At 36.2% G+C, this 12,642-nt stretch overlaps 1 protein-coding gene across 1 annotated transcript in view; it reads right to left on the bottom strand.

Moving 5' to 3' along the window:
* Positions 1-12,642, bottom strand: part of LOC150083486 (zinc finger CCHC domain-containing protein 7-like) — a 98,307-nt gene that overhangs the window by 7,733 nt on the left and 77,932 nt on the right. Inside the window, exon 7 of the mRNA XM_090377314.1 lies at positions 5,905-6,010. Within this exon, the coding sequence (XP_090233440.1) occupies positions 5,905-6,010 (106 nt within the window). The remainder of the gene's footprint in view (positions 1-5,904; positions 6,011-12,642) is intronic.

The raw sequence follows: 12,642 nt of genomic DNA, 5'->3' as shown, positions 1-12,642 counted from the left end.
TTGAGTGAAAGAAATAATTATGCCAACGAAACTCTTTCAAATAAGTTACTTTCTGACCTTTCCATATTGTGCAATTGGATTTCAGTTGCAATAAATGAAAACTGAAGGTGTTAGTTCATTTATTTGAATTTTGTTTGTGAGACAAACAAGAAAATTCATATAAGAAAGACTGTGCAGTATGTCGTGACAGAAGAAAACAAACAGTTTGGAAATGTGAGCCACTGAAGAAAACCATGATTGTATCCTGGTGAACACTTCACCAAATACCACACACTACAATCATATAAATAACAAATATTTAAAATGTCCGAGACGTTTTTTTTTTAAATGTTTCATCAATCACTTTTGCATAATAACTCATGTAAACTCGAAAATAAATAATGTCCGAAGATCTCATATTCAATATTCATTTTTTTATTTTCATGCTAGACTGCAAAGGGTTAATGTGATAAGTTAGAAGAACCAATATATTATAGAGAGGTTGCTATCCCAATCTTTCAAAACTCTTATCACCAAAATTGTCAGCTCAAATAAAAATAAGTAATCTACTCTTAACAATAATGTGTAAAAGGACAATTTTAAGTCTTTTATGTTTTCAATATTGTCAATAAATTTTTTAAATTATTAAATTTTTTTTTAATTTCACACTTGATTAAGTTAAATATTATTTTCCAGTGATCTTAAGATTATTTTAATGGCATTAACTTCGCAATACAGGAAAAATTGTTTCTGGTAATATTTAAGACCACAGCTACTTGAAAAAATAAGTCATCTAAAACTAAAAGAAAAATTTGCTAATTTTTCTGATTACGATGAATAGTTTTCAACATGTGAACAACATTCAAAGTCATGCCTTCCGCCTCAAAAATGCAAGATTCAAAATAGCATTTTTACTCCTGCATTTTATGCTGATAAAATGCAGGAGTAAAATGTTTGAATTCAATAAGCTAACCGTCCAGGAAAGGAATTGTTTGCCCTTTAACCCTATCTTTAGTGAGTTTCTGGACAGTATATATATATACAATGCCTGGAGTAAATTTTTTCCATGGAATTTGGAAAAAATTTTAAAAATATGTATATAAATATTTTAAACAATTTTCCACTATTTTTACATTGAAGCCAAACATTAAAGCAATATTATTTCCAAAATAAAATAAAAATTTAAGGGTTAAAAATAAATATGGGTGTCAGAGGACAACTTTTAACACCAGCATTATAACTGAAAATAAAATTCAGCAGGATTTTTCCCAATGTTTTTAATATGAATACACAGTAAACAATGATTAAAGACAAGACTATTAAGGAAGCGTTTTTATTCCATTTTGCATCTGTTTTTTTTTTGCTTTAGTTTTACTATTCTGCCATCAGTGGACAAAATGGATTAAACACTTTAAATGGCAAATACATGTTACTATATGTACCGTCATTTTTTTTTAAAATAATGCTGTATTTTAAAATAAAATTACAAAATTGTCAATTTCCCATAACAACCCCAAGCTTCCAAACAAGACATTTACAGTACAGCATATAAACAGAAAATAAGGAATCACTCGGCCACATAATCAGAGCTTCACATATATGTATGCATCAACAATTAGATGTCATGATCAGCATTCTGTAAATTTTGGGTTCCATGAGCATCCTAAAGAAGTATGGTAACTACATTATGCTTACGACTCTTTTTTTACAAGGTAATACTCTTAACTTTATGCTTCAGTGGGTTGTTTGTGTTTAATTGCAAACACAGACAAAGCTTATCTCCCTTTGATGCCACAAAGTAACAAAGCTTAATCAGAATAAAATGTATCAACATTCAATACTATAGTTCTTTTAAAAAAGATGTTAATTGTTAACTGTGAATTTTAACTTTGCATTTATAAGAAAGAAGTATACTTTCCCATGCCATTATTACATAAAAAGGGATTTTTTGTTTTCCCCTCCAAAAGGCATTCCTTGAGTTTTGTAATTAATGTATTCCTGGAAATCACTGTGTATCATGTTTGTGCAGCACAATGCATATCAAGAATAGGCACTGGCCAGAGCAAATCAAATTTGCTTTGGCCAGTGCCTATTCCATTTGAAAATCCTTTGGTAATCCACTCTCTGTGCTGCAGCCCATACATGGCTTATACCAAAGTTAAATAATACTCAATATTTTCACTGTATGCTTTTCCAACAACCTCTTTGACTCAGGATCGAGTTAATCTGGATTGGAAAGAGCAAAGACATTTTTCAGCTTTCTTCTCACTACGACTGAATTAGTCAACTGCTAATAATAACACCTGGAATAATGTTTACATTTAGCTCCTATACACATTAAACTTTGTAACCTAATGCCATATGTGATGATGTGGGAAACTTCTAACTTGAGCTGCATAGTTTAATAGCAAGACATATAAGCAAAAGTGTAGGAGAGGTTCATGTACTTTTATATAAAGACTCTGAACTGGCACTATACAAAGAGCTCCCAGTGCAATTTGTAAAGCACTGCGATAAACTGGGTCAAGTCGCATTAATATGCTTTGTCTGGCTGACACATACGGGAGACCCATAGTCCAGCTGAGATCTAATAAATGAATGGTACAGAAGTAGCAAAATGTAACAATCTACAACCCACAAATTGGTAGAAATTACTTTGAGATTTAATTTATTTAGACAGACTGTACAGACATGCTTAATATGTTCCAAAAAATTCAGTTTTTTATTCAGTATTAAACCAAGAAATCTAATGCTGTGTTGAAAAGTAACTGGATGGGAATTGAGTTATAAATCTAGATTGATGTAAATTATATTTATGGAAAATATGGATAGCAGTTGTTTTTGCTGTGAGAGTTGAGAGCCATTATATTTTGCACAAAAAACAAGCCCATTAATGGTGCCTTGAAGCTGTCTTCCAATTAGACACACGTTTTGAGAATGGCACGAGATGGCAAAATCATTAGCATACAAGGTATGTTTCAAGTGTGTTAGGAATACATTTAGTTATTGAATTGATCCTGATGATATACAGTGCAGCAGTAAGCACAGAGCCCTGAGGAACTCCCTCTTCTTGTGCATATGTTTGTGAGAGAACAGAATGAAAGCATATCTGAAAAGATCAATTGCTCAAAAATTTCCAGATAAATTTTGGAAGGTGACCTCAAAGGCCAGATCTGTACAGATCTTGAAGAATCTCATAGTGCCAGGCCATGTCAGAAGCATTTTCAATATTATGACACATTACCATTACATTTGTTCCTCAGAAATGCTTTTCAAATGTTTGCTTCAGTTTCGACCACGAGGTTGAGAGTTAACTGATTCTGACTTAAAATATTTTGTCTCTAACCATGTTAGTCTGGTACTGATTATTTTTTCCAATATTTTCTTGTGCAATAGGATGGTAATTTGTTGGATCAGTATGGTACTTCCCTGGCTTCGGGAAACTTAACAGAATGACAACATCTAGCAGAGTAATAGTCATTATCGAAGATTCTACTAAACAACTGTAAAAGTTAGAGACAGAATCTTCACACAAATGATCAATCATGAAATAATAAGGGAACATCCTCCAAAAAAGCTAGTTAAGTCACTTTCCAAGAAATTAAGGTGTTTCACTGAGATGGTAACCAGGCATATATATAACCCAATTAATAGGTTCCCAACAATATCAAACCATATGCATACTGAATTCTTGCACTGGAAATTGATTGCAACTGTTAAATGAGGTTAATCATCCATGCTCATTTCAAGTATAATCACTCCATATGAAGAAAACTTCACTTCATCAGTGAACGAAGTGCACTTACACACATCAGGATTAGTAAGCACCTAACAAGAAAAGTTCACTCACAGCTCAATCTACCTCTTCGAGGCACTGTACTGGTTGCAAATGGTACAGATATAAACAGTCTTTACTTAGAGCCTTTCAAACAGCTGTTTTAAAAACTTGAAGTGTGTGAATTTACTAAGTACTTGTTCTAGAACTGCAATGTATTGCTTGAATCATGTTATTTTGAATTCATGTTTAGTGTTACATTCAAAAGTAACGCTAAATGATCCTATTTCCCACAGACATTGTTTAGTATCAATAAAAACTTAATTAGGGTAAAACGATCAGGAAATTGCTGTCAGTATTCCTCAACAGCAGTTCTCACATTACTATTACAAAAATGATAAATTAAATGAAAATCAGCATATCCCTCATTTGAAAGTTTAGCTGACATCTTTTTGGCAAAAGCAGAGTTAAACAAAGACAACTGAATAACACAACTGAACATCACATACACGCTCCAAGAACACTTGCTAGAACTAGGCACCATAACTAAGCCATAACATTTACACAGCCAAGCAGCGCTGCAGTTACTAGAAGCAGAATCGTGAAATTGGTATTAGCAGTGGCAAACAATACAAGGAAGTAAACTTATACAGCATCAGCAAAAAAAAAAAATAATAAATAAATAAATAACCACTTCTACACATGCCCTCTAATAAATTGTCCAATCCTTCCTTAAAACCTTCCCCTCATTAATCTTATTGGCCTTCTCTGTGCACATTCCAACAGATACATAATCTTCCTAAAATGAGGCTTCCAAATCTATATGCAATACTCATGATGGGAACTAACCAACAGTTTATACAATGGGATAAAAACACCTCCTTATCCATGCTGACAAAATTCCTGTATATCATTGACAAAACTTCAGGCAATCTGTCTGCATGGTTCGGAGAAATTTGTCTGACTGCACAATTACCTCTAAGGTCTTTTCGTTTTTTACTACCTCAGTATGGTACCACGCAGTTTTTATGTTATTTTGGAATCACTGCTGCCCATATGTAGTATCCCGCATATGTCAATGCTAAACTTCAATTGCCACTTCTCAGTCCATCTACCTAATTTTTCTAGATCGTGTTGCAGTAATTATCCTGATTACTGTCATCATTAACAACCTGCCAACCATTGTGTGATATGCAAACTTAGACATTAAGCATGATGTGCCTTCATCACTATCATTAATAAATACTGAAAATAACAATGGGTCTGCATTGAAACCTGGAAAACCCCACATTAATCCAAGTACAGCAGTGTCCATTCTTTGTCTTCCCCTGCTCAACCATCCCTTTATCCATAGCAGTAAGCTGCTCCTAATGCCACACTCCTCCAATTTGTACAGCAGTCTTTCATATGACACAGTATCAAAAGCGTTACTGAAATCCAAGTATAATATGTTACAATTATTTTTTGCATTTAGTTCCTTTGCAACTACTTCATAATAGTTAATCAGATTATCAAACAAGATCCCCTCTTAACAAATTAATGCCATGTTTGCCATATAACTGCATTCCTGTCAAAATGATCCTTGCATTACTTCTTTAACCACTGACTCTATTACTTCCCCTGCAACACAAGTAATTAATTATTCACTTCACTCTTTGTGCCCCCTTCACAAATAAAAGATATTTGCAAATCTTTAAAGTGCATTTCTTTAAAATTCTAATTCACAATGAAATTCATTTCAAAATGTTCTTGAAAACTGAGACTTAGAAGTTCACCTGTCTCACTTTTAGCAGACAAATGTGTCTGTAATAAATTGAACACACTGAAGCAGTGTGTGTATGTGTGTGTGTGTGTGTGTGTGTGTGTCCATTGGTGTTTGCATAAGCTGTGATAATATGAATCAATTTCCTGACATGGATGGTAAATTTTATAAACCTTAAGTATTACAAAAGAAGTTAAGTTCCATAATAGCAGCTAAATTTGCATTTCTGAATTTTTTTTAAATGCCTCTCCTGATACAGTTAAATAACCCATGTTAATAATAAGGATATAGGAATTTACTTGCTGGGTTCTTCTATTTTTAAAAATTTTAAGTTTCTGTTGGCTTGTGTGTCCACGTCCCAATAATAAAATGAATTGATCATACATACTCTTTCTGGACCTCTTTTTGCGTTTAGAAGAAAAACAATCATCATAACTGACAATAAAAGGCCACGTTGGATATGAATAAGTGTCCATTCTGTCTTGCTTACAATCCTGGAAAAAGAAGATTAATATTATTAAACATGTTTACCAAATACAATAAAAAAAAAAAAGTTAACCAAATAATATGTTAAGTACACTAAAAATATATTCAGAAGAAAAATCTCTTTTGACCCCTTAATGCAGTGGTTTTCAACCGGGGTGCCACAGCACCTTAGGGTACCGCAACAACATTCCAGGGGTGCTACTTAATTTGGGTTTAAGTTACTTTTAAACTTTTTTTTTTTTTTTTTAATTTATATATTTCATTATAAAAAGGTGTACGATATCCATTGTACCGTAAATTACCACAAAATTAAAAAAAATTATCTTTTTAATTGATGTTTATTTAGTACCTCTATATAAAGAATAAAATTATTATATAAGTATATATAATTTGTATTATGAATTGTTATTTAGTTTTTAGGAGCATTAGCAACTAAGGCCATATTGCTACGGGATATGCAGTGGTCATTCCCTGACCTTTCCGCATCCTCTGTATTCAGTGGTGACGGGCTCGAACCCGGGTCTAATCAAGAAGCGTGTGCTACGCACTGCTGCTCCTTCCCACCTGGCTACGGAGGCGCCGTTTATTATTATGAATTGTAATTTTGTTTATAGTTATTTTATTATAATAACTATCATATTTTTTTTATTACACAGAGAGAATCAAATCTAAGAGGCGCCATTATTAAAAAAAGGTCGAAAACCACTGCCTTAATGCCTGAGTGGAGGAACTGAAGTTTCATCCTATTCACTAGATATAATGAAGCACTGAAGCTACTCCAAGTTGGAGTTAAATGCTCTTCATATTCTTATACCACTTTTAAAAGTGCCATAGGAATATTTCTGTAAAACTTAAAGAGAAAACAAATTCTATCAAGGGGCTAAATGATTTTGTGATAAGAAGGCAGAAGGGAGGCTGCTGAAGCTAAATATCGATAAGTTGCAATTCTGCCCAGATACGATAGGAGGGAGTATATGATGAGAGCCTTGTCGATCAATTCGGCCCTGGAAAGATTGTGCAAGGCTCAAGGGGTAGAATTTTTTTCAGCCCGGTCTGTACTTGTTAACAGGAGAGACTGCTTCTACAGGGATGGGATACACTTAAATAGAAAGGGTGCAAGAATATTTGCTGATGCTATCAAGGCAGTGTTAGGTGGGTCAGAAAACTTCTAGCTTGGGGGGGATACAAGAACTAAAAGATTAACTGCAGCCACTGGCAGAGGTGAAAGTGATTCTTGCACTGCTTCTATTGGAATGAACAGCAGCCTGGAAAACAAGATGCAGGATATTTCAGAGACTGCTGGGAGTCATTGCGGCACAAGTAAACACATGGGTTGTGTTAGGGTAGCTAAGAATAGGAACAGGTGCATGTATACTTGCAGGCGCCTCCGTAGCCAGGTGGGAAGGAGCAGCAGTGCGTAGCACACGCTTCTTGATTAGACCGGGGTTCGAGCCCGTCACCACCAAATACGGAGGATGCGGAAAGGTCATTCAGGGAATGACCACCGCATATCCCGGAGCAATATGGCCTTAGTTGCTAATGCTCCTAAAAACCAAATAACAACAACAACAACAAATGTATACTTGCGTGTACAACAATGCTAGGAGTTTGGTAAATAAATTTGATAAATTTGAGGTATTGCTCAAAACATCAAAAGCAGATGTTGTTGGGATATCAGAGACGTGGTGTCACACAAATATAAGGAATGCAGAACTGGAATTTGGGGAGTACAACGTCTACAGAAAGGATAGACAGGATAGGAAGGGAGGAGGGGGTTATGCTATTAGTTAAGAAACACATAAAATCCAAGGAAGTGAAGCCAGTCGACATCGCTGGACAGTGCAGTGTCGAGTCAGTTTGGTGTGACATAAGCATTGGGAGATCAAAATTGAGAGTAGGAGTGTGCTATAGGCCTAATGACTCTGATGAGTATAATAAGAAACTGTACATGGAAATAGAGTGGGCCAGTAAATAAGAGAGTCTTATAATGGGAGATTATAATTTCCCAGATATTGACTGGAATTTGTGGGTTGGTCACTCACACACTAGCAAGGCTTTTGTGGATTTATTGCATGATTGTTTTCTACATCAGCATGTTCGGGAGGCAACTAGAGGGAGTAATACTCTTGAGCTGATTATCAGTAGTGATTCTTCATGCATTAAGAATCTGCAGATAGAGGAACCACTATGTGGCAGTTATCACAGTGTGCTGAAGTGGGATTTACTCAAAGAGGTAACTACCATCAGGGGTAAAGGGAAGGGTTTTTGCTTTCGTAAAAGCGACTATGATGGTCTGAGACAGCATTTAAATTCTATACAGTGGGACCAACTGATGATGTTACCAACATCAAATTCAAAATGGGACGCATTCAAAGAACTTATCTTGGAAGTTACTAGGCGTTACACACCAACTAAGAAATATTGTTCAAGGTTTAGGCCTAAATGGATGTCAGATGAACTAATGAGACATATGGCAGAGAAGAAAAATGCATGGAATACATATAAATTAACATGTGACACAGAAGCCTATGATAGATATAAGCTAATCTGTACCCAAGTTACAAAGGAGGTTAGGCAGGCGAAGGCAGATTACGAGAAAACTTTGGCAAAGGATGCAAAGAAAAACAGCAAAGAGTTCTTTACTTATGTAAACTCTAGAAGGAAGGGGATGAATCAGATTGGTCCACTTGATATCGATGGTTCAACTGTTGATGATCCTGCTCAGGTAGCTAACAAACTAAATCAATATTTTGCATCGACATTCACACATGTGGAGTTATTCAGTGAGGGGAATTCCAGAGGTGTATGCAACTGTGGCAGTAAGCTAGATAATCTTGTAATAACTGAGAGTAAAGTGGAGGAGAAATTGTTGAAGATAAACACAAGAAAGGCACCTGGGGTGGATGGGATCTATACAGTTATATTAAAGCAGGCAGCAAAGGAAGTAAGCAAACCCTTAGCCATAATTATAAGAGCTTCCTTGGACTCAGGGGAGGTACCCATAGACTGGAGATGTGCAAATATGACCCCAATTCACAAAGGAGGATCAAAGGCTGACACAAGTAATTATAGACCTGTGAGTTTAACTTCTGTTCCAGGAAAATTAATGGAGGCACTGGTTAAAGAAGCACTGCAGGATCATCTAGACAAGACTTCAGTTACAGCTCAGACACAGCATGGTTTTGTTAAGGGGAAGTGTTGCCTGACCAATTTGATTGGATACTATGATGCAGTCACAAAAGAACTGGATGCAGGGAATAACTTTGATATTATATATTTGGATCTTAGAAAGGCTTTTGATACTGTTGCACATGGAAGACTGCTGCACAAATTGGAGCAGTGTGGCACTGGAGGCAAATTGCTGCTGTGGATAAAGGGGTGGCTGAGGGGGAGAAGACAGAGAGTGGTAATCAATGGACACTGCTCGTCGTGGACCAATGTTATTAGTGGAGTCCCTCAGGGCTCGGTGTTGGGTCCATTATTGTTTTCTGTATTCATAAATGATATTGATGAGGGTATATCAAGCTTAATGTCGAAGTTTGCAGATGATACAAAGGTAGACAAGGTTGTCAAGGACACTACTGACACTATGCTGCTGCAACAGGATCTGGAAAGGTTGAGCAGATGGGCTGAGAGGTGGCAAATGAAGTTTAACATTGACAAATGTAAAGTACTACACATGGGAAACAGCAACCCCAGAGCAACGTATCAACTCTGTGGTACTACACTGACAGTGGTAGAGAATGAAAGGGACCTAGGGGTGGTTGTGCAGGCAAATATGAAGTTCTCTGAGCAGTACAGATGGGCTGCAAGAGTAGCTCATGGTGTATTGTCAATGATATATAGGAATTTTTCTAGCAGGGATAAGGAGGTGATTATTCCCTTGTATAAGGCAATGGTCAGGCCACACCTTGAGTACTGTATACAGGTCTGGAGGCCTCATTTCAAGAAGGATGTAGAGCTGCTGGAAAGAGTACAGAGAAGGGCAACAAGATTAGTGAATGGAACAAAGGGGTGCTCTTACGAAGAAAGGCTTAAGTTTTGCAAATTACAGTGTCTGGAGACTAGGCACCGGTGAGGTGATCTGATAGAGGTGTATAAAGCCTTGAATGGTTTGAGCATGCTCAATGCCAATGGGATTCTTCCTCTTGCTCAGAATAATCACCTGAGAGGGCATAAATTCAGATTGAGGAAAGACAGATGTAGGATAGATGTGCGGAAATTTGCCTTTAGCCAGTGGGTAGTTGGTTGGTGGAACAGACTTCCTTCCCTTGTTGTGGAAGTTGATAGCCTAAATAAATTTAAGGCTCAGCTGGACAGGTATTTTGAACGAACGGAGGGGTTTTTCATTTTTTTTTAATTTTAAATTTTTTTTGGCTGATGCTGCATAAGCTATCTTTCTTGCATCATATGCCTCTACTAGTGCTAATGCTAAGTTGCCTGAAGTAGATGGGATCTATCCAATTATATTAAGAGAAGCATCAAAAGAAGTTGAGCAACCCTTTAGCACCATAATTATGAGGGCATCCTTGAATTCAGAGGAGGCTCCTATGGATTGAAGATGTGCAAACATATCCCAAATTCACAAAGGGGGGGGGGGGGGTGGAAGGATCAAAGGGTGAAGTGCATAATTGTAGATCTATACTTGGCTTCTGTTGAAGGGAAAATAATGGAGTCACTAGTGAAGAAAGTAATTCAGGACCAGCTATACAGGAATACAGTTATAGTGTAGTCATGACATGGATTTGTTAAGGGATGATCTTGTCTGACCAATATGATTGGATACTATGACAAAACAAAGAAACTGGATGCAAAAAATAATTCTGACATCATATACTTATTTCAGAAAAGCTTTTCATACTTTCCACATAAAAGACTACTGTCTTTTATGTGGAAAGTATACAAACTGGAGCAGTGTGGCATCAAGGGCAAGTTACTGCTATGGATAAAGAAATGGTTGAGTGGGAGAAGACAGTCGTTATCGATGGGCACTGCATTTCTTTGACTAATGTTATAAGTTAAGTCGCCCATTGCTGTTTTCAATATTTTTTAATGACAGTAATGAAAGCATACCAGGCTTAATGTCTTAATGAGTAATCAGAGTATGCTACTGCAACAAGATAAAGAAAATTTAGGTAAATGAGATAAGAACTGGCAATTAAAGTTTAGCATTGACAAATGAAATGTACTGCATATGGGTAGCATAATCCCAAAAAAACATATGTGTTGTATCATACTCAAGATTGTAGAGAATGAAAAGACCTGGGAGTAACTGTGCTGTCATACATGATGTTTTCTGAAAAGTGCAGACAGGCTGACAGGACAGATCATGGAGTTTTGTCAATGATATACAGGAATTTTACCAGAAGGGTTAATAAAATAATATATCAGCGGAATGCTAATTACAAACAGCTACCTCTGGAGGGAAATACAGCTACTGTTCATCAAGTGCATTACATTAGTTACAAAGTAAATTTTTGTAAAGAAAGGATATCATGTATGATATCCTTTCTTCGTGTAGAAGGTTATTATTTGTTATTTGTTTTTTTTAGGAGCATTAGCAACTAAGGCCATATTGCTCTGGGATATGCGGTGGTCATTCCCTGACCTTTCCGCATCCTCCGTATTTGGTGGTGACGGGCTCGAACCCCGGTCTAATCAAGAAGCGTGTGCTACGCACTGTTGCTCCTTCCCACCTGGCTATGGAGGCGCCTTCGTGTAGGACTTAGGATAGCAAAAACTGTTAAGGGCTAACTAAACTAGAAAAAAAAAAAAAAAAAAATTACACGAACTGACAAGTGATTTATGGAGAAATCACGACTTCCCTTCGGCATTATGATAGGCTAGACAGTTTCGTTTTGATTTAGTTTTTTCAAAACATGGTAAATTCTACGGCATCAGAAATAAATACAGATCAGTAGGACTGAAGTAATGGCCACCAAAAGAAAAAAAATTATGCAGTTGAAGAAAAGTTAAAGATTATGAGAGTTAAACATGGCAAAACAAAATGCAGTATATTTTGTGAGCGTGGAATCCCAGAAGGAATGATCAGTGGTTGAATGAAAGAGGAAGAAAAACTATGTTCATTCAGAGACTCCAATAGAAGATGAAATAGGTCTCCAAAGAAAGAAAACGATACTTTGTTAAAAGTCTGGTTTTCACAGTGATGTGGACCAATGCTTATATAAGAAGCTTATATACAGAAGAATAGTGATGGAATACCAATAAATGGGGTAATTCTGAAAGCCAGGCACTTAAATTTCATAAGCTACTTGGTGGAGATGACACATTTAAAGCTTCTGAAGGTGACTTTGGAGATGGGAGGTTTGTCATGGGATATCCCAGGTTAGTCTTGTAAGCGAATCGGAATTTTCTGAATTCGTTTTCAAAATTCGTTATTTTCTGAATAATGCATAACGTTATTCAAGATGATGAATTCACAGATGAACAGTTGTACAACTGTGATGAAACAGCACTGTACTATAAATTTCTTCCAGCATGGCCCTGAATATTAAAAAGGCAAGGTATAGAAATCAGTAGGACTGAAGCAGCTGATTATTGGAATAAATTCCACCTGATGTTATGTAGCTGGGGAGAATAAATAAATTTAAAGGTGTGGACAAATTATTAGAAGGAATAA

Source organism: Mastigoproctus giganteus, chromosome 7, assembly GCF_048544385.1.
Source record: "Mastigoproctus giganteus isolate SK-2022 chromosome 7, ASM4854438v1, whole genome shotgun sequence".
NCBI classification, from domain to species: Eukaryota; Metazoa; Arthropoda; class Arachnida; order Uropygi; family Thelyphonidae; genus Mastigoproctus; species Mastigoproctus giganteus.
Note: the sequence above shows the minus strand (reverse complement) of the source record. Positions and strands in the feature narration are given on the sequence as shown.